At 43.1% G+C, this 26,459-nt stretch overlaps 1 protein-coding gene across 1 annotated transcript; it reads left to right on the top strand.

The window, feature by feature from the left end:
* The first annotated feature begins 535 nt into the window (after positions 1-535).
* LOC131224980 (monocopper oxidase-like protein SKU5) lies at positions 536-21,979 on the top strand. Its single transcript, XM_058220415.1, has 10 exons — positions 536-682; positions 797-906; positions 1,190-1,460; positions 2,660-2,786; positions 19,331-19,691; positions 20,609-20,977; positions 21,266-21,344; positions 21,460-21,641; positions 21,725-21,780; positions 21,909-21,979. The coding sequence occupies exons 1-10, from the start codon at positions 536-538 to the stop codon at positions 21,977-21,979; spliced, it is 1,773 nt and encodes a 590-aa protein (XP_058076398.1).
* The last annotated feature ends 4,480 nt before the right edge of the window (positions 21,980-26,459 follow it).

Raw genomic sequence — 26,459 nt, 5'->3', positions numbered from 1 at the left:
TCACTGTTTGGAGCTTGGCTAAGAGCACGCGTGTAGTAATGCTCATGTACACCCCACACATGTGCCATGGTGCGAGATCCAATCCATCCATCATGTTGTTCCGACCTTCTACATGTTTGCCCAAGAAATAAATCATGCCCACTCAGATTGTGGGCCCAATATTGGAAACAAGTGGATGGTTTAGAAAACTTAGCCAAGCTTTTCAGAGCCCCACAATTGTTTTGCAAACTGTTGCTCACATGACCAATGGATGAACCTGATTCTTGGAATCGGCCATCAATATATATAGTAGTGCCTTTCTAATGCATGGATTGGATCTAGGTCCAATCGTGCCATGCCAGAACGTGTGTGGCGTGTACATGAGCTTTATTACACACGTGTGGGCTTAGGAAAGGCTGTAAGAGTTGAAAAGAAGGAACGGAAGCTGTCTTTGCCTGGGATTTTCCACCACCTCTCTCCCTATAAATATACTCATTTCAATTCCCTTCCTTTGAGTAACACAGGCAAGAGGTCGAGACAACCGTTCATTTCTCCCATGGAATCCTCTGTGGGCCACAGATTTCTCATCTTACATGTCGCAACAATCGTGCTATTCGTTTCTGGGGCCAGTGCCATCGACATTTATCATGAATGGAACGTCTCTTTCGATTGGACCATCACACCTGTTAATGACCTGCAACCGGTATGGTCCCAAACCGATGCAACTGATATCCGCATTGCTGTTTGATTCTTCAATTATATTTGTTTGTATGTGTGTGTGTTTTCTTTCCAAGTTTTTAACATGAACGGTTATCAGGTGATCACGATCAATGGAATGTTCCCCGGACCACTCATCAATGCCACAACCAACGATGTCGTCCATGTTAACATCTTCAATAACCTCGACGAGCCCCTCCTCATGACATGGTATGCAATCTCAAGCAAGTAGTAAATTATGATAAATCATGTCCCGATGCATCATGACACGTACTGTCAGCATGCCATACAAGTGAGCCCAATGGAATACATCCAAAGATCCTAACTGATATTCTAGCCTGGGGTGTGGGCTTTTGGTCTCGTGTCAGTTTTTTTTCTTTTTTCTTTACTGATATAGGTTCAATACTATTAAGGAATAGAAAAAAGAAAAAGTATATCATTATTTTAAAATTAATAAAGGCTAACAACATATACAATATCCTGACGAGTACAGGAATGGGATACAACAGAGGCTAAACTCATGGCAAGATGGAGTGTCGGGGACCAACTGTCCGATAAAACCGGGGACGAATTGGACGTATGAATTCCAGACCAAGGACCAAATAGGCAGCTTCTTCTACTTCCCCACCACAGCATTCCACAAGGTTGCTGGAGGGTACGGCCCTCTCCGAGTCAATAACCGCAATGTCATCCTCATCCCTTTTCCAAAACCTGAAGCTGAGTTCGACGTCCTTGTTGGAGATTGGTATTTCTACCCTTTGGAGGTATTTCCTTTGTTTTATGATGATGATGATGATGATGAATGAGAGTGTCTTTCCCATCCTCCCTTCCCATCAGTGACATACAAGTCGTTCATCTAGTGGGCCTCATCATTATTGTACTGAGGCTCGAGGATCGGGCCATTTCCTGCAACAGTTAGGGCATACATGCACGTCTGAAATTTTCCACTAATGGGCCTAGGCCAATGCACATGAGCCCACCTGATGAACAGCATGCCAAAATGGCACATGTGGAGGGACGCCGACTGCATATTGACACTGTGGGCCCCACAGTAATGTATGTGTTTTATCCACGCGGTCCATCCAAATCTCAGGTGCACGGCACCACAGGAAACAGTGGTGATTAGACGCCCACCGTTAAAAACTTACTAGGGCCCACTGTAATGTTCATTTTCCATCCAACCTGTTGATTAGGTCAAAAAGATCTGGATGAGGGAAAAACAGGATGTGGGAAAAACATAAATATCAGCTTGATCTAAGAATTTTTTAATGGTGGGCATTAAATCACCAGTGTTTCCTGTGGTATGGTCCACCTGAGATTTTGATCTGCCTCATTTTTGGGCTCATGTGCCAAAATGAACTGGCAGAATGGATGGACGGTATGGATAAAACACACACATCATGGAGGGGCACAGAGAGCAGTGTCAGTAGGCCCTCTGCGTCCCATGTGGAGGAAGTAGAGCCCTTCTCTAGAGACAATATATAGGGCAGATGCACTAAGCAATGGAAAACATCAAAATATTTGTCTGCATGTGAGTGAAAAGAGTCCTAACCCATCGCTGCTACTGCTCTTCTCCTCCAGTCTCCCATCCAAGTGCAAGTTTCCACCAAGACTAAGATTCTACAAAAAAGAAAAAGAAGAAAGAAAAAAAAAAAAAAGGATCTTATATGTTGTAAACACCTTAATCATGTTATGCACTCACCATAAGTGGGGCCCATCAGCCAGCCCATACCCTTAATATCTAATGTGATCCTTTGATTGAAACCATTGATCCATAATGGTCCACTCAAAAAAAAAAAAAAAACCTCGATGGAAATTTCATAGAGATCTTTAGTGCATCCTCAGTGTGTGGGCAGTCAGATCTACCTTAAAGATATCCGTACGTTTAAAACAATGACAACGATGATAATGATAATGGCAATTATGATTATGATTATAATGATGATGATGATGCTTGTAACAGCTTACAAGGCGGATAATAGAGGCTGATTCGGGGGGCAATCAGTTTCCTCAATATATTCTCATTAATGGAAAGGCCGCGTACAACAACTCATGGGCACGAAGCTACGAATCCTTCACCGTTACACAAGGTACCCTACAAACCCATGAATGTTCATCTTTATTGACGGTGGAATTTTCCAATTTCATGGCATTTGAAAATTTTATTGCTGATATTAGGGCTTTAATTAAAGAGAAGTGCTCTTAGTTGTTTTCTTTTTTTCTTTTTTCCAATGCATTTTTCATGGGCTACCATGAAAACATCAAACTTGTAAAACAAATACTACCCATTTGATCAATGGCCATAAACAATTTTTTTTTTTAACAAAAGATTCCATTCATAGGGGAAATATACACGTATAACAGGTAGACCGCACAAAAAACTTATGGCCACACCTAACCTGAATCGGGGCTAAATACCCACAAAACATGCAGATTAACTGCCCAATCTGATTGAGCCTAAGCCCACCCTATCAAGGAAATACGAACCACGGGCAAGGGGAGGGAGGTCCGCAGCTGATTGGTAGGCGGCCCTACCTTGGGCCTCGCTCCCAATCTTGGCCAAAACATCGCCCACCCTGTTGGCCTCTCTGGGCTTGAAAGAGAATCTCAAAGTGGCCCTCTGCTTAAGGCGAGAAATAACAGCCCATATGTACCAAAGGGTCCAGCCGGAGTTGCCATCACTAATAAGAAGATCCACCAAACTCCTGGAATCGCTCTTCATGACGATGAAAGGGTAGCCATTGATGACCGTCAGCGCAAGCCCTTCAGCCAGGGCCATAGCTTCCGCCCTGAAATTAGATCCCATCCCATAGCCCGAAGAGAACGCAAAAAGAAAATCCTCATTACTACCCCTGCAAATACGCCAGCCACCCGATGGCCCCGGGTTTCACCTGGCGAAGCCGTCAATGTTAACTTTGACCCACCCAGGGTCGGGCATGGACCACTTCACAACTGAAGGACCCCTAGCAGTAGTTGACACAAATCTAATATTCATGACAGGAAGAGGAGGATCACGGAATGGATCACGCCAATTGGGACCAGGAAGAGAACTGTCGATCTGCTGCAACCAGATTATAATTTTTGAGATGACCCGTTAGCCGTTCATGAGGGTGCCTTCATACCTGGACTTGTTCCTATCCATCCAAATTTTCCATAATAAAAGACATGGGAGGAGGCCTTATAACATTAGCGTGGTTTTGGAAAGACTGGTGGAGCTCCACCAATGAAAGGCGCGAGATAACAACGGCTGGAAAGGCCAAATGGGCTTGTTGAATTGGATGCCAAAGAAGTACCAAACATGGGAGGCGAGGGGACCAGAGGCAAACAGGTGATCCAGGGATTCAGCGGCAGGCTAAAAGTTAGAAAAAGGTGGGCAACATTCACATTTGGAAGCCATGGAGATGCCTCTCTGCTTGATATGTTCGTCCACCGAGATCGCGCCATGCAAAACTCGCCAAGCGAAGAGGGAGATCTTCAGTGGGAGTTTAGAGTGCCAAACCCAAACGGCCCACTGTTTGCAGCTGGCAACAACCCTACTTAGCTTCCACACCATCCTAACTGCAAACCTGCCTGAGGGAGAAGTCGTCCGGGCACACTCGTCTGACCCTAACGGTGTGCAGAAACCGCCGCTTGAAATGTGATCCTATACATGCTGAGGCAGAAGGGAGAGAACGGGATTTTGGGCCAAGAGGCCCTCCGGTCCCAAGACACTCCTAACAGGGAGGAGACAAGCTGCCGAGGGGATTTCGTGGGTGGCCAGCTCTTGAAGAGGCCCCAGACCGGACCAGTTCGACGTCCAGAAGTTTAGGTCGCCCTGACCGATCAACCACCTCGAATGGTTGTCAACAAGCTGCAGGGCAACCCTGAGTTTCTTCCAGAACGGGGAGGAGTAGGGGGAAAGGGAGGGGGTAGCAGGCGGCTATGAGGAGAGGTGGGCTGAATACTTGGAACGAACGAGGGATCCCCATAAGCTCTCTGTGGCAGTGGAACGCACGGACCAGGCGAATTTCATGATAAAACTATGCATGATCTCTTTGAGCCTCTTGCAACCAATACACCCTCGGATTTGGGTAGGGTAAGACGCTTCCAGCTGCACCAATGGAGCTTCTTGTGGCCGTCAACCCAGCCCCAGAAAAAGTCCAAGAAAACTTCTCAAGAGTGACTAGAACCGTTGCAGAGACGTGGGTGGAAGCCAGTGTATGGATCGGAATGCTGGAAAGCAAATGGTTGGTAAGAGTAAGTCTGTCCGCCTGGGACAACACCTTGGTCGACCACCCTTAAAGACGTTGCTGAATCCTCGCCACGAGAGATTGGAAGAAGGCTGACTTGGAACGGACAGAGAAGATGGGCACCCCCAAATAAATCAACAGGCTACGGGAAGAGTGGATCCCAATGAGCCTTTCCATTCTCCTGATTCTGTGGCTAGGAAGGTTTGAAGGGACTATGAGCCTACTCTTAGCCTTGTTGAACTTTTGGCCTGAACACCTTTCAAACATTTTCATGAAATTGTTGGCTGCCTTGATAGAGCTCCGTTCAAAAATAACATCATGTCGTCGGCAAACAACAGGTGGGAGATAAGAGGACAACCCCTCTTAAGAATGAACGGTTTGTAGACGCCACATTGCATCTGACCCCTGAAACTCCGACCAAATGCTTCGGCTAGAAGGATGAAGAGACTAGGGGAGAGAGGGTCGCCCTGGCGAAGGGCCCTAGATGATTTGAAGAAACCGCAAATATCCCCATTAACCAGGACTGAGAACCAACAATTATTCCAGCATCTCTCAACTAGTTGGATCCACTGACGGTTAAAGCCGAACCATCTTAACACCTCCATTAAAAAGCTTCATTCAACTATATCATATGCTTTCTCTAGGTCCAGTTTAAGGAAGATGTTGGCCCCTCTAACCTTCCTATCCAAATCTCTAAAAACTTCTTGGAAGAGAACAATGTTCTCGAATATGGATTGGCCTTTGATGAACGCGCCCTGTTCAGGGGAGATCAACTTGGGCAGCATCGAGTTCAGTTTGTTTGCAATAATTTTGGAGACAATTTTTTGTACAACATTACACAAACTGATCGAGCGAAAATCAGAAAACTTAGCTGAACAACTGGCTTTTAGAATGAGGCAAATGAGGGAGCTAGTGAAGGCTCTTGCCATAATGTCTCCCTTGAAGAACGACGTTGCTACCAGATGGATATCCTCGACCACAATCTCCAAGCAACTGGAAAAAAAGGTTGCTGAGAAACCGTCATGACCGGGAGCGCTGTCAACAAGGATGGAGAAAACCGCAGACCGAACTTCATCTTTAGTCGGAGCAACCAGGAGACTGTTGTTATCCTCATCCAAAACGGCCTTAGAAATCGCGTCAAGTAGGCTGAAGATGCTCCGCAGAAAGGAGTTTGCTGAAGAAGTTTACGGCTTCAAGTTTTATGCTGTTTTGGTCAGTCGTCTTAACCCCCTGGCCCAAATCAATTTTTGTGATATACATTTTCCTAGCCTGAATTGTCACCGATTGGTGAAAGAACCTAGTATTGCGATCACCCTCCTTGAGCCAACTGTTCCTCGATTTCTACTTCTAATAAACTTCCTGTAAGAATTCCAACTAAGAGAGACGATCCCTAGCTTCCTTTTCTTTCAATGTGGCTTGGGGGGAACCATCTGTTTGGGCGTCAAACTCAGCTTGATGCAGATCGTCCTCCGCTGATTTGATGAACTGGAAGATGTTGGCGAAAGTTTCCTTATTCAAAGTCTTGAGCGCGGCCTTTACATTTCTCAATTTGCCTTACAGGATGAACATCGGCTGACCTGTTATCCTGGAAACCCATGAAGACTTGATCAAATCGTGGAAGGTTTCATGAAAGGTCCACATCCTTTGGAATCAAAAGGGTTTGGGACCACTCTCGGAGTCTAGAGGGAATTGCAGAGAAAGCGGAGCATGGTCTGAGCTGATCCTGGGCAGGTGAAGGACCCGAAAATGAGGAAAACGGAGCAACCAAGCAGAGTTGTAGAGAACCCTATTCAAGCCTCTCCCACAGGCGGGTCCTCCCGGGGTGATTGTTGCTCCACGTAAATCTACTACTGGAGTAACCTGCATTGATGAGCCGTGCCTGGCTAATTGCTGCAACAAACTCTGAAGATGCTCTTGGATCAGCTGGTTGGCCCCTATTTCGCTCGTTTGGGTCAGTGATAGCGTTGAAATCACCCCCCACCACCGAAGCAGTTTGAGTAGACCCAGCGATCTGCCCCAGGTCACGTCATAGCTGCCTATGTAAAACCTTGGAGCATTTGGCGTAAATAATTGATAACAGAATTTGCTCCGCCGACCCCTGAGTGCCCACTTGAACTGTTAGAATTTGGGACCCAGCCGAAATTTTCTCCATGTGCAACTGCGCATTGAAGAACAACTAGATTTTCTCGCCCTCCTCGATGTTGGAGAGGGACGAGCGAAAATCCAAACGCAGGCCTGTCTTGACTCTCTTACTCTCCCCCAGCATCGGCTTAAGTAAAGCAACTATTCCTGGTTTGTGCTGGGCAATATGCCGTTTAGCTGCCCGAATGGTCCCAGCATTACCCACACCACAGACATTCCAAATGAGGAAACTATCCACCAGTAACATAGCCTGAATCAACGGCCCGTCGCTTCATTTTTTTCTACTTAACACTTCCTTTGAGGATGGGGATAAGAGACTTGGTACGGAGTGGAGTTGCTACATGAGTTGAAGAACTGAAGGGGGGGAGGGCAGGTCCGTGGAGTCCCTGGATGAGGCCTGGTCCTGGTTCCTTATACTGAGCTGCTTCTGTATAACGGCAAGGAGTCACCCCAAAGTCTTTTCCTAACATTGCTGATACGATGGGAGCCAATTGATGTCAGAGAAGGAGCAACTATTGGCCTTGGCGAGGACAGGAAGAGGCCATTCCGACATCTACCAGTAGAAAGGAAGTCCACTAGGCTGATTCCGAGAAGATTGGTCGGGAAGAACGGGGAAAGGTAAACCGACAAGCGAAGAGGAGGGGAAGGCATTGATATATCCAGGACTCTTAGGCTATCACTGCTATGGGATGGACTCCATTGAACGCCCGAGGGGGCTGACCGTGCAACATTGGTCATTAAGGTGTCCCCTGCTGATAAGGAACTACCTGCTCTATCACACGGGAGAAGAGGTCCAGGTAAACAACCATGCTCGCTGTGCTCCTGGATGGGAAAAAGGGGGAATCGAATCAGTTGAGCAGGTAGAGAGGGAGCGTAAGGTTCTGACCATATCTCCGAGAAAACAATGTTGCTGTGAACAAGGGAACGTTGTGAAAGGGGGCCTAGAGGTGGGACGAGGGTGATGGGGTCAAGGAGAGGCAATTGCGGTGAAGGGTCGGATAGGGGAGGGGTGTGGGACACTCAAATCAAAGGCCTGGTTGGATGGGAAAGGCGTAGGGGTGAGAGATTGAGGGATGGGTGAAGGGGTGGGTAAGGTGGGGTCCAGGGGGATATCAGGCTGGGCCATGACGAGGTGTGTAACAGTGGGGACTGAGGCTGTATCGAGGGGGTGAGGACTGAGACCAGGTGGGTTGGTTAGACCGGGTTCGCTGGGGGGGGAGTTGGAGGTTGGGAAGTCTGTGAGGCCATTCTGTAAACATCAGACAAGCTAGACCCGAGTTCTACTACAGAGACTGAAGGAGGGGTGGTGGTCTTGGCATTTTGTCAAACGGGTGTTGTGCGGGGCGCATTTCCAGCTGCTGGAGAATGGAAGACCCTGTTGACCCAAGCTTTGGTGGGTTCCACCCCTGAATCTTGGGCAGGGAGTGGAAGGAAAGGGTAGGACCTGCTTCCAGCCAACCAGCTTTCTAACATCCCAAAGACTTGGTAGTGTTTCCCTGCAACAACTGGCTTCCGCACACTGTGAAAATTCGGATTTAAGGAGAGGCAGATTCACACACAAGCAAACATTTGAAAAATCCCCAATCTAGTTACATTGTCAACTTCAACCACTTCCCCAAAAGTGGCTGCGATTTCAGCAATTACTGATCAAATCTAGGCGTGAGGTGGGATGTCGAACAGACGGATCCAGAAGCCCTCTCAACCGACAACCACATCTGGAGCCCAGGTAGTAACTTCTGTCAATCCCATCTAGTCATGGAGGATCGAGTCCTTAGCAAAAGCACACATCTTTTCTCTAGATTGAAACTTAATCAGGAAGTCCGTCGGTCCTGTTCTCGTGAAGTCGATATGTGAAGCTGCGAAGTTCGATTGGCAAACGGAATCGATGAGATGAAGGATGAAGACTCTGTTGTTGACCGTCATTCCGGCTAGAGCATTGGCCAACTCCACCCTCTTGGTAGCAACTACCTTCTCATCTGCCACAATAGGGGAAAACCCTTGCTGAGAGTCCAGGGGAATGTTACTGGTATGGGGAGGGGCCTCTTTATCCAGAGTATTGGCATTACCGGACCTAGCTGCCTCCAGAAAATTATTAGGGCAGGCAGACGCTCCAAACACATTGCCTATAGAGGGGGTTTTGGCAGGGCCCTTCTCCAAGTGGGGTTTAGCAGCTGCAATGGTAATGATTCAGCCATCCACACACTTCTCGTTCAATGTTCCCTGGGCTGCATTAGCTCCGCAACATACATGAATCTAATGAAAGCAAATCCCTTCGATCTCTGTAGTTCTTTATCCCAAGGCATGTAAACATCGACTATTTTCCCGTATCTTCCGAAAATCCTCCGGAGGTCATCGGCATTGGTATCAAAAGTGAGGTTTGCGATGAACAGGGTGAAGGACTAGTGAAGAGGGGGAGATTCCGTGGACTTCGTCTTCCTCCTCGCACCCACCTGCGTCCAACCGCTAGTGACTCTCATTTCTCTAGCCACTCTAATGGCCTTAAACATGGACAGTCATCATTTACCTTTTAAAAAAAAGGTCCAATCAACAATTTTATCCATCTAAAGGAACACTTTTTTTAGGCATTGCATTGTAACCATTCCATCCATGGATTTTCAAAAGGAGGGTGGTAGAAAATAAGGCTAAGCTGAAGATGGGTTCTGAACTTAATGGACAGCTCAGATAGATCAACTGGACTATCCAAGTGAACTAATACAACTAAGCACTATTACTTATTGTGCTATAAGAGCATTGGAGCATTTCTCTTAAAAACAAAATTGCAAAATGGTAAATAATCCATTTCTTAATTTTTTTTGTTAAATGGACATCTTTTGGATCAATTTTGTTGAGGAAAAGATGAGTTGTTCTTGAAATAACAAGCCATACTCGTGGCCAATCAATTGGATCTTGTAAACTGTTACAAGGGCTATTGCAGGAGGTGATAGGCTTTGGACGATCCTCTTTAATTAAAACAATTCTCACCATTAGCAAAAGGATTTTTACAGCTGAAAATCTCAAAATTTCTTGTTCTTCTATGAACCGCCTTGACTATAAAAAGTACCGAAAGTCTTGAGAATTGATAGAGTCAAAGCCAGGCTTTGTTGGGTCTAAAACCCAACTTCCTGCTGACGTGTGGCTGCAGCCACCATGAAACAAAAACTGAAACTTTTGGAAGAAGAAGAATAGAGAACTGCAGCTGTATTGGAATGAATGAAAACATATTACCCTGCTGCCTTTTATAGGCTTTCTTATTCTATGAAATGACTAATTTATCCCTGTCTAGATTCATCGTAGGGGCAGTTAAAGAAAGAAAAGAATCCAAAAAATATCTACTGTATATCTTCACCAGCTAGCAAACTAAATTTAGAAGAAATCTCACAGCTAGCATGCACAGCTAGCTCAAAAGATACGTATACAGTTTTGGATTTGCAAAAAATCCTCCACCGTATCCAACACTCCCCTTCAAACCAAAACCGGCTTCATTCCAAGCATTGATCTAAGTCTCCTGAATGTGTCAGTTGGCAATATTTTGGTGAAGATATCTGCCACTTGCTCAGTGGTGTGACAGTATTCCAGTTTTACCAATTTTCGCTTTACTTGATCTCTAAGAAAGTGATATCTTGTGTCGATGTGCTTGCTCCTTCCATGCTGAACTAGATTTTTGGCAAGTTCGATTGCCGACTTGTTGTCCACATATATAACAGTGGATTCCTCCTTTAGATGCTTCAGCTCCTTTAGTAGATTCCTTAGCCAGATCGCCTCACATACAGTGGATGAAGCTGCTACGTACTCAGCTTCACATGTGGACAGGGCGACCACACTCTGCTTCTTTGAATTCCATGTGAATGCTGTCGTTCCGAGATAGAATACATATCCAGTGGTGCTCTTTCTCTCATCTTGGTCACCTCCCCAATCACTATCTGAATATCCATACAGCATTGCTTCATCATCGTATGGATAAAAGAGACCGAATTCAATAGTCGCTTTGATATACCTCAGTACTCGTTTTGCAGCTAGCCAGTGTGACTCTTTTGGGGCTTCCATATACTGGCTTAGAAGCCCAACACTGTAGACTATATCTGGCCTAGTGATTGTGAGGTACCTTAAGCTTCCGATTAGGCTCTTAAATAGGGTTGAGTCGACGTTTCTTCCTTCTCCATCTGTTATAAGCTTCAGGCCTATTGTTACAGGTGTATTTACGGCTTTACAGTCGACCATCTGAAACTTCTCAAGAAGTTTCTTTGTGTACTTCTTCTGGGATATGTAAATGTCGCCGACTTGTTGCTTCACTTCAATGCCCAAGAAGAAAGACATCAATCCACCATCAATCATCTCGAACTCTTTGAACATAGCCTGCTTGAATTCTTCAAACATCGCCTGGCTGTTCCCAGTGAATAGCAGATCATCAACATATAAACAAGCGATAAGCATATCACCATGGGCATTCTTCTTTGTGTAGAGGCATGCTCATACGGACATTTGACGAAACCATTCTCTTGAAGATAACCGTCGATCCGGGCATTCCAAGCACGGGGAGCTTGCTTCAACCCATACAGGGCTTTATTCAGCCGATACACCTTGTGTTCCTCCCCTTGCATGACAAAGCCTTCAGGCTAGTCAACGTATACTTCTTCTTCGAGTACCCCATTTAGGAATGCAGATTTCACATCCAGTTGGTAAATCATCCAATTGTGATGAGCTGCAAGGGAGATAATCATTCTTACAGTGTCAAGGCAAGCAACTTGGGCGAAAACTTCTTCATAGTCTACCCCATATTTCTATTTATAACCTTTAGCTACGAGCCTTACTTTATATCGTTCCATCTTACCATCGGCATTCCGCTTGATTTTGTACACCCATTTGAGACCAATTGTCTTCTGGCTTTTAGGAAGTGAGGTCAACTCCCATGTTCGATTCTTCTCAATGGCATGAATCTCTTCTTCCATAGCCTTTCTCCAACATTCTTCATTCACAGCTTCCTCGAATGTGAGAGGCTCGTGGTCCGCATACAGGAAGAGTAAATTCACTTCCTCAGTTTCTGCATAAATGTCGTTGAGGCTTTTCATTTTAATGGGAGCCAAGGGTAAAGGAGAATTGGATGAAGATGTGTTGGATGAATTCTGATTTGATGAAGTACTTCCAGGAGAGATGGAGCGTACTCTGGACTTCTGTAATCCGAAGGGGGTGATGTGGGTGTCTGCTCTTGCTTCTCATGTCTCTCTTCTTCGTATTCTTCGATCTCGACTTGCTTTTCTTTGGCCGAGTTTCCCTCGTTCCATTTTCATGCTTCTTCCTCACAAAATACCACATCTCTACTCACCACTAGCTTAATGGTTAGTGGGTTGTAGAACTTGTATGCCTTTAACTCTTCGCTGTAGCCAATGAAGATGCACTTCTCGCCACGATCATTAAGCTTTTTCCTTCTTGCTTTTGGAACTTGAGCGTAGGCGACACACCCATAGATCTTAAGGTGTGCCACGCTCGGCTTGTATCCACTCCATGCTTCTTGCGGTGTCTAGAATCTGACACTCTTAGTGGGACACCTATTGAGCAGATAGGCAGTACATGCAACTGCCTCTATCCAGAAATTTTTTGGCAGACTTTTCTCCTTTAGCATGGTCCTCGTCATATCAAGAATAGTGCGGTTCTTCCGTTCCGCAATTTCATTTTGTTGTGGCGTGTACGCTGCAGTATGTTGTTGCTTAATGCCATGTTCCCTGCAATATTCTCGAAAAAACATTTGAGGTATACTTCCCACCTCTGTCAGATCGAAGAGTTTTGATTTTAAGACCACTTTCTTTTTCAACAAGGACCTTAAAATTTTTAAAAATAATAAAAGCAGCAGACTTCTCTTTGATTACATACACCCATAATTTTCTACTGAAATCGTCAATGAAGGTAATAAAGTATTTATTACCTCCAAGAGAGATTGAATCTAATGGTCCACAGATGTCAGTGTGAACCAACTGCAACGGTTCTCTTACTCTTCGGGATACTCCACTCGGAAAGAAGTTCCTTTGTTGTTTTCCAAGTGTGCACGCATCACACACATGTTCTGGAGCTTCAATAGTAAGCAAACCATACACCATGCTTGATGAGGACAGAAGTTTCAAGCCACCGAAATTTAGATGACCAAAGCGAAGATGCCACATCCAGGAATCATTCTTTGCTTTTCCATAAAAGCACTTCTCAAGCATTGTGTTTATATGAAGAGGAAACATACGATTCTTCGCCATCTGAACTTTTATAATCAAACGTACATGCATATCTCTAATGGAAAGAGAAGACTTCTCCATGTGTATGACATACCCTTTTTCGAGGAGTTGTCCGAGACTCAGTATGTTACTTTTTATATTAGGCACGTAGTACACATTGGAGATATAGTTTGGAACACCATTCTCCTGAAAGATTTGGATTTTACCTTTACCTTTCACAGGCATTTTTGATGAGTCTCCAAACGTTACATCGCCATGAACTCCTTCTATGAGTTCCACAAAGAGTTTCTTGTCACCGCACATGTGATTACTTGCACCCGTGTCGAGATACCATACATCATGTTGATCACTACCTTTCTCTTATGCAAGGAGAAGTGTGGAGCTTTCTTGTTCATGGCTTGATGCTTCGGCATAGTTGGATAGCTCGTCTTGAGTCACCGGCTTGCTCTAGCAATCAGATGCATAGTGGCCAAGCTTGTTGCAATTGTAGCATTTGACGTTCTTTGTACTTCCTCGTCCACGCATAAATTTACCTCTACCATTTCCTCTTCCACGGAAATTATTATTTTTCTGCTGGTTTTGGCCATGGCTTTGTTGGTATCCACGCCCTCTGCCTCTTGCGCGATTGTTAGCAAAACTTCCACCATGTTGTGAACTTCCACGTCCACCATTGTTATTATTCAGAGTCAATCTTGACTCCAAAGCTTGTTCCATCGGCATGGAACTGTCATTGTTCTACATTCGTTGCTCATGAACTTGCAACGATCCCATCAACTCCTCAATGGAGAGTTTCTCAATATCTTTTGATTCTTCGATTGCCACAACCACATGCTCAAATTTGGTTGTGAGGGATCGAAGTATCTTTTCAATAACTCGAACATCTTCAATCTTTTCACCATTTCTTTTCAAATTATTGACAATTACAAGCAAACGTGACAAATAATCAGTAATATTCTCACCTTCCTTCATGTGAGTCGCTTCAAACTCGGCTCTTAATGTTTGAAGGCGAACGCGTCTCACTCGATCTATACCCTTGAAGATGGTGCTAAGGGTATCCCATGCTTGCTTGCTTGATATTGCTTCGACAATCTTTTCGAATGTGGATTCATCCAACCCTTGATAGAGGAGAAACAAAGCCTTATTGTCTCTCTTCCTTTGATTTTTTTGAGTGATCTTTTCTTCATTGGTGAAGGCAGCTTCTTCTTCCATAGTGGGTTCTTCATACCCATCAGTGACGATCTCCCATAGTTCTTGCGACCCGAACAATGCCTTCATTTGAATGCACCATTTTTCATAGTTGTTCTTTGACAACTTAGGAACCTGTGGCTGGATTATACTAGCCATCTTTTCTATTTTTTTTAAAGGAATGGCTTTTCTTTTTTGAAAAATGAAGGGAGATAGAAAAATAGATTTTTTTTTGCTAAAATCTGATTTTTTTAAAACAGATTTTTTTTTTTTTTTTGCAATCAGATTTTTTTTTTTTTGAAAAACAGATTTTTTTCAATCTATTTTTTTTTAAAACAGATTTTTTTTGCTCCAATCTGATTTTTTGAAAAAACAGATTTTTTTCAATCTGATTTTTTTTAAAACAGATTTTTTTGCTACAATCTGATTTTTTGAAAAAACAGATTTTTTTCAATCTGATTTAAAAAAAAAAAAAAAAAACAGATTTTTTTCAATCTGATTTTTTAAAAAAAAAAAACAGATTTTTTTCTCTACTGCAATCTGATTTTTTGAAAACAGATTTTCTGCAATCTGATTTTTGAAAACAAATTTTTTTTGAAAAAAAAATTCTGTTGTGGCCGAAAACTTGCTGGAAAACTTTTTGCTGGAAATTTTCTGCTAGTTTTGTTGTTGGGTATTTGCAGACACCCAAAACAGGTAGAGGTGCAGGACCTCCTTCTCACGGATCAGCAGCTCCTTCTCACGTCTGATGAGGCTCTCACGGCTGATGAGGCCCAAGGATTAGCAACTCCTTCTCACGGCTGATGAGGCCCATGGATCAAGGGCTCTGATACCACTTTGTTGGGTCTAAAACCCAGCTTCCTGCTGACGTGTGGCTGCAGCCACCATGAAACAAAAACTGAAACTTTTGGAAGAAGAAGAAGAGAGAACTGCAGCTGTATTGGAATGAATGAAAACGTATTACACTGTTGCCTTTTATAGGCTTTCTTATTCTATGAAATGACTAATTTATCCCTGTCTAGATTTATCCTAGGGGCAGCTAAAGAAAGAAAAGAATCCAGAAAATATCTACTGTATATCTTCACCAGCTAGCAAACTAAACTTAGAAGAAATCTCACAGCTAGCATGCACAGCTAGCTCAAAAGATACGTATACGGTTTTCGATTTGCTAAAAATCCTCTACCGTATCCAACAGGCTTTACCATAGGTTTTATCTTCCAACAACATGAAATGATTAAAATGTCTTTTGTGTTTTTTATTTTTATAAAATTGGGAAACAGTGTGGGGTCTATGTGATGTGTATATGGCATCCAACCCATCAAGAGAAAACTAGGCACACGGAAATGCAGGCCAATCCAATAATCAGGTAGTCCATACTATAGAAAACAATGCGGACCACTAAAAATTCATATATGACTCACCCCATGATTTGTAGCAACCCGGAAATTACCAATGCCTTTTTATGGCGTATGATAGTTACGATCACCTCCTCACAGGTGGCATCGTGTAGAGGAACCCAGGCCATCCAAATTGTGATCACAAACATATCTCTAATCAAGCAATCCTAACCATCCAATTGAATGATATCCAAACTGGTAGTTAGAATTAAATAATCAAATTGAAAGTTAGAGGTGAAGTAATTCATGCGTGGACCAAATTTCAAAGGCAAAATCAGGCGGTTACTGTCGGAAGCGGATTGGCTAGTGCACCAGGCTTGAGCGTCAAAAAATAAGACATACCCCATGTTGAGAATATATTCATTTGGGATTCAAATACTTGACCTTCCACCTTGATACCATATCAAACAACTACTTTCTCTAAAAGCACGAGCCAATAGACGACGGTGTATCAATGTCTACCAAGGGACTCTAACACTCCCCGCACCTATGAGGTTGAACTCGGAGTGGAACACCGCAGGGGAACATATTGGCAAAGGGTGGAGGGACACTCGCACCTTAAACACAGGCTTGATTTCCTGATCCCTAGGCCGGACTTAATTTACACAGGCTTGATTTCCTAGTCCTTGGGCTGGACTTGATTTTAGTTGCCCTCCGTTGGAGAATATATTACGGAAGTATAATTGCAGCTCTCAGGATTCAAACACAAGACCTTCCACTCTAATACCATATCTATAAACCCACCACTTGCTTTAAAAGCTCGAGCTGTCAGAGGATGGCGTATCAATGTTTATCAAGGAATCTTAACACTCTAATAATTAACACCAACACTAATTTTGTGTTAAAAGACTTCTCAACCTTAGGCTCAATATCAATTATTGTCGAAAAACATTCACATACAATTGATACAAGCAAATCAAACCTATAAAAAATTTGAGCCAAATCAAATCTATTAGATGAAAAAATAAATAAATTTTAATAGATAAGAGGTACGAAGATTTATATGATTTATATGGTTTATCAATATACCTAGGTACAAATGATATACCATGACACTTTTTATTTTCACTAAAACAAGAGAAACCAATAATACAAGGTTTATTTTCTTTTCACACCTTTTCATTATACAATCGTGACCACATAATCGTCTAACAGGAATATTCCCTATCTCGATCTACCCGTGATCCCCTTATATAGACAACAAATGCCTTGAAGATAGATTATTTAAAGCCAAAGAAATTAGGCTTTACCTTACAAGAAACAATGGGGGAGGAGGCGTTTACCAGTAGGAAATGTCACCACCACTCAACACTACATGCCACCACATCTGCCAGCATGCAAGATCTGTGCAATACCCAAGCGGAAACGGATTGGCTACTACCCCTGCCACCAGTGGTCGGTGCTCCGTGGGCTCATCATGATGTATTTTTTTCATCCATTCTGTCCATCTATTTTTACGGATCATTTTATACAATGAGACCAAAAATGAGCTATATAAAAACCTCAACTGGACCACATTACAGGAAATAGTGTTGAATGAGTGTCGACCATTAAAAACATTTCGGGGGCCATAAAAGTTTTGGATCAAGCTGATTTTTGTTTTTTCCCTTCATCTGGGCCTGTATGACCTAATCAAAAAATTGGATGTCAAATAAACAGTACAGTGGGCCTCAGGAGTATTTTAATGGTGGATATCCAATCACTATTATTTTCCCGTGGTGTGGTCCACCTAAGATTTATATCCTTATAATTTTTGGTTTCAAGCCCTAAAATGATCTTTAAGAATGGATGAAACACATATATCATGTTACGGCCCACAGAGCCAGGTGGATCTAACCTGAAAAATGTTCTCATCAGATAACCAAGCTGGTCCACTTATCATGTGGGTCTAGATGCTTAAAATAGTTGGATGGCTAAGAAATCTCCAGCAAGAGAACCAAGCTGGTCCACTTATCAGGTTGGTCTAGATGCTTAAAATAGTTGGGCGGCTAAGAAATCTCCATCCATGTTTGCTTCAGCTGTGGACCAATACGTTTTTGCAAAAAGGCATCCACATAGAGGGAACCCATGATGCATGGATTAGATCCCGGTGATACGGACCATGGGGGCACATATGGTGGCCCATACCTGAGCTGCCTTGTACATTATTCATACGGTTGTAAGCTGTTCGCAGAGCTCTCAGCATATAATATGGGATTTTCATGGTCTAGAATCCGGACACTGTTTAGCACCATCCAAAAAATGGCAGTGACTCTTTAAAGGTATATAACACTTGCATTGTTGTATGGCAATAAGTACGTCCACATCTCTCATCCAATTGTGGATTACACAGAGAAGATAGCAACTATACGTCCTAATTTCAACCAGAGAATATGGACCATTCATCATCATCTTCAAAGACTTACCCTAGATTATTTTTATTTTTTAAAAAAAAAGGGTCAGCTAAATATCGACTACTCACTATTGTACTTCTAGCGATCCACTTGATAGTAATTCATTCAATAGCTAAGATTGCTTGATCATGTGATTTTATACAGTCTCCATCTCCAGTATGCCCAACAATTTGGATGGTCTAAATTGTTGGGCATACTGACACCATTTCTTAAATGGATGCGGATTACATACTGACAATGCAGTAAGGCCGTCCCTACTTGAGGATGCCTTGTGATCCCCATCACCATGATGAATGTGTTTTATCCATGCTGCTCATTCATTTTAGATCATTGTTTTAGGGTACAAGACCAAAATTAAGTGAGGTAAATCTAAATATCAAGTAAACCACACAACAGGAAAACAGTGGTAATTGAATGCTTACCATTAAAAACTTCTTAGAGCCCATTGTAACTTTTATTTACCATCCAACCTGTTGATTAGGTCACACGAACCTGAATGAAGGGAAAAGAAAAACAGTTTGATCCAAAACTTTTGTGGCCCATAAGAAATTTTTAACTGTGGGCGTTCAATTACCATTATTTTTCGATAGTGTGGTCCACCTGAGATTTAGATCTGCCTGCCCTTAAATAATGATCCAAAATGAATGGGCACTGTGGATAATACAAATACATCATGGTGGGCCCTATATAGGACCATCCACTAGCAAGTTGCTACTAGCCATGTCCGTATGCAATACGCGTCCTTATAATTAGTGCTGCCTCCAAATAGATGACACACATGTCTAAGATCTCAGCCATTTATTAGATATTGCGCATTGTGAACATTCCATGTAATAAATCAAGATAGTACACATAATGTACGCCACGTGTCTTTGAATTCAGACCGTTTAACTTTTCTCCGATCATTAATTTTTCTCGTATAACTTTGATATTTTTTACTAACCGACAAACACTAATTTGTCCAAAATTTTAAAATAAAATCCCTTTACAACGGGAAATATTACTTTTTACTTCCTGGCTCTTTTCTATGGCTGAGCTTTTAATCGAACTTTTCAATGTGACCATGCACACAGGGAAGACTTATCGGTTGAGGATATCCAACGTGGGGAGTTCACAAAGTATCAATTTCAGGATTCAAAACCATCAGATGGTGTTGGTTGAAACTGAGGGATCATACACGAACCAGATCACGTTAGATTCGTTAGATGTACATGTGGGTCAGTCCTATTCGGTCCTCGTCACCGCCAACCAGAGCGACGCTGATTATTACATCGTAGCAAGTCCCACACAAGTGAATCCTTCAGTCTCTCCAACGGCAGGGGGTGTAGCAGTGCTACACTATGAAAACTCCAACACTCCAGCAAGTGGGCCTCTACCAGCGGGACCTGATGAGTCGGACCCTGAGTTCTCAGTAAATCAAGCCAGGTCCATCAGGTGCGTTGATTAGAGCTAGCCTCCTCTTAATCCAGGTTTTAACGACTAAATTTTAGAGATATGCTCATCTCAGAGCGCGTGCGATGAAAATCTGAGCGGTCATTCTGGTTGGATCATTGCACATGTAGACGTTCCGGCGCAAAAATCAGGCTAACCCATCCATCACAGACCACTGTAAAAAGGAAAATCATTGCACGCATTTGGACCAGCATTCAAGCTGTGTTGGGCCCCTTTCTGATGTGTATGTGGAATCCAAACCATGCATTTGGTGTGCCTCATCATGGGACCACAGTTACCAATCATTATTCCTATTTAAAAATAAAAACCCTCAGGTGGGACACACCATAGGGAGAAAAGTATTATCATGCCTAAAACCTATGTATCCAATTGCTTTGGCCCACCTAAATTTCAGAAAGGCTTGAGTTAGTCTGCTTCCCTTAACCTTATTGGGGTGCACCTAATGAATGGGTTGGATGACATATAAACAGCGAATCCAAATACCATCAGGAAGTTTATAGGGTGGAAGTCGCCCATTTCTTCCCTCTGGTGTGGCCCACCTGAGTTATGAATCAGAATTGATTTTGATATCTAGACCTAACATTAGGGGGTGCATCTAACGGACGGATTGGATGTCAGTTACACATCAAAGTGGGTCCCATCAGAAATGGAAAGATCACATGGGAACGGCCAAAAGAAACTTCCGCTGCCCACTTGCTTAATATTCTGCAGCGCCCAGCTGATGTTTGGGCAAGACCATCTACGACAGCAGCAATCACATGATGAACAGAAACATGTGATAGAATGTAAAGAGGAAATGGTAAAAATCACCATGATCGCCATTTCCACCAAAGGTGTTTGTTACATGGGCCGCTGATCTAGAAAACGTCTCCAGCTGTAATGAGAAATGAGCCATGCAGGTGGAACATGTCAGCCGGAGCAGCTAGACCTAATCGACAGGGAGCATTCAATGTAACCAACGTCACCATTTCTCAAACCTTCGTCCTACACGGTTCAACGGCGAAGATAAACTCCTTTCACCGCTACACAGTCAACAATGTGACTTACGTGACACCCGAAACCCCCTTGAAACTTGCCGATTACTACATGAACGGAACGAATGTGTACCAACTCGATGCATTCCCCACCAATTCCATCAACAAGGAAGCGGCCAACCTCACTTCCGTCGTCACCGGAATTCACAAGGGCTGGATTGAGATCGTCTTTAAGAACGATCTCCGTGTTATGGATGCTTGGCATCTTGACGGTTACAGCTTCTACACAGTCGGGTAATTATCGTCATTATCTATTATCTAATGCAATGCAATGCCATTCAGGATCATCAGCATGATTTTGCTTCATTGAGCCCACATGCAGAGATGGTTTGATGATTGGAATTGTCCATGTTCTTACCAGATATGGCTCAATGCTTATTGTGGTGGCCCACATGTAGAGTATGAATGGTTTGGGTTATCAGCCAATATGAGCATGTTGGCCCAGCAGGGCAACACATGCCGTTGATCATAAGTCGTAAAGTGGATGGCTGATGAAGTAGAAAATGGATGGCTGATGTTCAGGTATGGTAATGGTGAATGGACTCCGGCCTTGCGTGAAACTTACAATCTTTTGGATCCAGTGGTCCGCTCCACTGTTCAGGTTCTCTCTCTCTCTCTCTCTCTCCACAATCTTTTGCATGTGCATGGAAAATTAACAGATTCCATGCACATGCATGATTTGAAGTTAACGTGCATGGATTGCATGATATGATCAGGTGTACCCAGGCGGATGGAGTGCAGTGTACGCATTCCTTGATAATCCAGGGATGTGGAACCTACGGTCACAACGCCTCCAAAATTGGTATTTGGGCCAAGAGCTCTACGTGAGGGTCCACGACGACGATCCCAACCCTGCGAAAGAACGCCCTCCGCCCCGGAATCTTCTTTTATGCGGTTTGTGGCCCTCTCCCACGCTTTTCTCAATTTTATACGCACATAGACTTCGGTGCGTACATATCTCCTGCCATTTAAAGAGGGTAGGCAGAATGTAGCAAGCATTTCAAAATGCAATTCTTCAAAAATCCACTTTGAAATATGTGTTTAGATTCCCGGCCACCGTTATTACTGGAAGGTGAGAGATACATGCGCACCGAGTGGCTATGCAGACCGTGCGCAGACAAGTTTTTTCAGTTATGATAATGCAGGTTTTTCTCTATGTCCACAGGGATCGTTGGCATTCCATGGCCGTTCATTGGATCTCCGGCTGCTGCCCCGGCCCCACAAGTTTCATGGTGATGCAAAGTGTCATGGTGGTGGGCCCCACACGGCAAATATTGAAAGAAACAACCCATATTACTCTTATCTCTGTTTATTTTAGCCAATTAACTTCTTTCGGTTTCTTCTTGGAAGTGTGATTAATTATAAACTTTATCATTTATGTTTTTTTCGTTTGGCCCATTAATATAACGAGCTGCAATCTTCGAATAAAGATTTACTGATCTCAAATACATGCATAGCAAGCTATCTAATGCATCGGAACACGTGACAATACTGTGCATGCATGAGGTGTGACATCTGAGCCACTCATTAGTGGACCTCATCGTGTGTAAGTCTAATGGTCCAAAATCAGCCACTCCAGTGTGCGAAACAAAATGGATGGCTAAAAGGGTTTTTTTCTCAATGATCTTCCCATATGTTAGCCCACATGATGTGTGTGAACCGGAAACCTCTCGCCGGTAACCCAGGGTTTCATGGCTCCCCTAGCCCAAATCTCTGTAGGCCCGCCAAGATGTTTGTATTATATCCACTCCGTCCATCCCTTTTATTAGCTCATTTTAGGACATTAGCCCAAACATGAGAGGGATCCAAGTCTCAAGTGGGTCACACGAGTAAGAATTAAACGCCCACAGTTGAAACCTTAGAAGGATCACAGAAGTTTTGGATTAGTGTTATGTTTGTTTTCTCCATTCATTCCGGTGGAATCACCTTATGATCGGGTTGGGTGGGCCCCGGAAGGTTTTTGATGTACGACATGGATAAAGCATGTCTCTAACACACATGAACCGGGAAGAAGTTCGAGGAGAAATTGACAAAATTCAGTATAATTCAACCAGTCAACAGATGTGATCAATAAGTCAAAATTCTGCCAAAATTTTCAGATTGTTTGCTGGAAAATTTCTGCCAGTTTAGACAAGTCGACGGATCCTGTCAACATGTTGAAAGCCTATTTGACAAGTCGACCAATTGGGTCGACAGGTCGAAATTCATGGCCCCTATGGAAATGGAGAACTAACCCAATACTTCTAAAGTGGATGAGCAGCTCTAGTAAATGAACAGGATTTCGTCAAACACTTTGAGGAGATGGGAGTGATAGTGACATTAGTAGAAAATGAAGCTGATATGGAGTCCGTAAATATTTCAGAATATGTAAAGTCAATGTTGTAGGAGTTCAAGGTGATTGTGCTCTCCTTAACTTTTTTATGAATTATCCCCTATTCAGGAAATTGGTCTTTCTTAGGTTGATTTTGTCTTCAACAACATGAAAAGTTAATCTATTGATCTGGCCCAATTTGAGATTGTGTGTGCCCGAGTTCCTAAACATGCACTCGACTTGTTTTCGTTGCCTAAATTACTTAGAATGAGTGTTAAAGTAGAGAATATGGCAGTTCGGGTAGCAACTATTCATCCTGAGGTCCATGAGAAATCAAACAAGCCTACTACAAAATACAAGGAAGAGGCTAATAAATGTCAACACTCGAAGTTGAATATGTATTGTGAACCAAGTCGGTTGAAGAACTTGAGGAAGTTGAACACGTATCGTGAACCAAATATGTTAAAGAACTCGTGCATGTGTTTTTTACGTAGAGGGGTCTGATGTAGGACGTGGATCAGGCATGTTCCTAACAAACATGAACCGGAAGAAGCCCAAGGAGAAATCGACAAAATTCAACATATTTTGATCGATCAACAGATCTGGTCGATGGATCGAAATTTTGCCAGAAATTCTAAATTGGTTGCTAAACAATTTTTGCCAGTTTAGACAGGTCGACAAATCCTATCGACTGGTCAAAGGCCTGTTCGACAGGTCGACCAATCAGGTTAACATGTCGAAATTCACAGAATTTTTAGTTTTAGTACGGATGGCCGAAATTTGCACGTTTTTCATAATTTATTTTCTTATTCAATTATGACTCTTTTGATTATGTTTTACGATTTTTTTAGGATTATTTAAGCATGCTAAACTCATTTTTTTCATGATCAATCAATTAAAATTTCTTAGAAACTTTTATTACCTCTCATGGATTCTATAATTCTCTCTCGTGGATTCTATAATTCTCTCTTATAGATTCAATAGTGCCTTGTGGATTGAAGGTGTTTATTGATTGAGGAAGACGGTGATCGACCTCATCATGTCCTTCCCCATGTCAGTTTCAATGGTAAGTGTCTCCATCCCACCATTTCAATGTCATGGCCCACTTGAGTTTTGGATCTCCCTCGTGGTAGGTCACATGTCTTAAAATCAGCTGATGAAACGAATGGATGGAGTGGGCATGACACAAACATCTTGGTGGGCCCTAAAGAGCTTTAGGTATAGGGGAGTCGTGTAACCCCGAGTTACTGGTGTTCATCCCCACTATGGTCGTACCTTGCCACAACCAATCAGAGAGACTACGTGTGATCTGTACGGATGCACATGGTGCGCTCAGAGATCTGTGGATCTGTATGGAGGAGATTTCTCGATAAGTGGAGCCAGGACGTAATAGGCGGTGTCATGCATCACTAGAGCGGTTGAGAGAGAAGCGATGGAGCTCAATCGGTCACAGGAAAGGTGGCGAAAGAAGAAGCAAAGGAAGCAGAACATAGGAAATATCTAGAAGCCAAGTAGTGGAGAGCGGCTACAGTAACTGTCAGAACGTGGGAAGGATCTAGAACAGCTGGATCAAAGCAATAAATAAAAGAGAAATGCAACAAAGAAAGTCGTCTCACACCAACCCAAACAAACTAAATCTATCTTTCAAATTATCTCGTCAATTTACATTCCTTAGTGCAATTGTTTAGTTTCCATTTAAAGCAAATTACATTCCTTAGCATAATCTTTACTTTCTAAGCTTACTGATTTACGTTCCTTAGTGTAATCTGTAGCATTAACCAAGTAGCCGATAATTCTATCTGTAATCCAAGTCTACGCTCGCACGTTGGACTCAAATCATCCATCGGAGAGCCATTCTTCAACTGTTATTCGTGATCGACTATAAGTATTTCTTTCTCATTTCATTTCATTTATATTGAATAGTACTTCTGAATATCATCTGATCTAATTTACACATTGAGCAAGTGGCTAAATAGGCAACCGATCTCTCCAGATCTCAGTCATCCACAACGTGTCTGCCTACCTCAGCACTTAGGGTCATTGTTGTTCGGTTTGAATTGGAGCGGTAATTCCAATTCTGGCACGCCTACATACCTAGTGCAGAAAATAACGGCGAACAATTTTTTGGCACGCCCGGTGGGACCTTATTTCTAGATTACCTGTGTGATATTGCCAAAAATGCGTAGAAGAGTGCTCATATTGCTGGGGTTGAGTCATCAACACTGACCACACCACCTCCAGGTGAGGACATGCCAGTTCCTGCACCCCTTGAGGCATTAAATCTAAAAAATAACCCGACCGGAGACCCAGCAGGGCCATCCACATCCCGAACCGTGCTCTCGGACAAGGTGTCGTTGTACTCCATGATGTTTAGATGAGCATTTAGATGGTGCAAGAATACGGAAGGGCCCAAGGAGAACAATTCTGTATTCAGCCAAGAGCACTAATTGCTACAACGCTAGCTAGACTGAAGCCATGCAACGATTGGTGGCTTTAATAATGGAACAAACACCATCGACAACACAACATAATGTCGATGGAAGTTCGGTTAGCAACGCGGTTCCATTACCACCAATGTCGCCTTTACAACGTAACCCACCCCCGGTTCCTACCCCAGAAGTAAAGAATGTGCCACCTCCTATGGAAGTTAGGTGACCTGAGCGAGAAGTGAGGAATTTTGTACCTGAAAATAGGAATCACCACCAGGTGGGTTCAATCCACAGCAGGGCCTTAGATTCCAGGACAATCTTAACCGGTTCGGTCCAAATCATCCACCAGCCTTGGAACCTCAATGGTTGGATCATGACCATATAGTAAAAATGGTCCAAGAGATCGATGGTCATGTGCTTGGCCGCAACTCGTGTATCACAAACCATACCCCGCGTGAGTAGATCGGCAACATCCATTGTCGAGAAATTATTGATCGAATTTTGCCTTATTATTAGACAAGCCTGGTTAGTCAACTATTGAGCACGTGTAATGCCCCGTGTTTTCAGGACCCGACTATATGACTCATTTTTCAAAAACTTGAGTATTAACCTTAAAGGATGGTCAAATTCGAGTATATATTTTCTTTTCAACTATCAGAGTAATGAAAATTTTTATTTACGTTTAGAATGTACAAGAGGTTGCCCATAATGACTTATACAAACCAAGTCTCGATATAACAAATACAAGAATGCACATAATTTAATACATGAAAAATAATAGGAGAATGTAAACATAAGCCGCAAGACCGCACAGCTCCTCTTAATAATACGGCCGTACATCCCTGACACTTGTACCCAGCTCCTTATCAGTCTGAACCTGAAAATCACTTAAGCCACCTGTGCTACCTATACGGTTATATATTTGATGGATGAGTGGCCAACTCAGTGTGAATTTCCCTCAAGATTACACACCACC

This window comes from Magnolia sinica, chromosome 14, assembly GCF_029962835.1.
Source record: "Magnolia sinica isolate HGM2019 chromosome 14, MsV1, whole genome shotgun sequence".
NCBI classification, from domain to species: Eukaryota; Viridiplantae; Streptophyta; class Magnoliopsida; order Magnoliales; family Magnoliaceae; genus Magnolia; species Magnolia sinica.
Note: the sequence above shows the minus strand (reverse complement) of the source record. Positions and strands in the feature narration are given on the sequence as shown.

Coding starts and splice junctions, on each gene's coding strand:
- LOC131224980 (XM_058220415.1), top strand. CDS start 536: ATGGAATCCTCTGTGGGCCACAGATTTCTCATCTTACATGTCGCAACA. Junction 19,692..20,608: donor AATCAAGCCAGGTCCATCAG/GTGCGTTGATTA, acceptor TGAGCCATGCAG/GTGGAACATGTCAGCCGGAG. Junction 20,978..21,265: donor TACAGCTTCTACACAGTCGG/GTAATTATCGTC, acceptor GCTGATGTTCAG/GTATGGTAATGGTGAATGGA.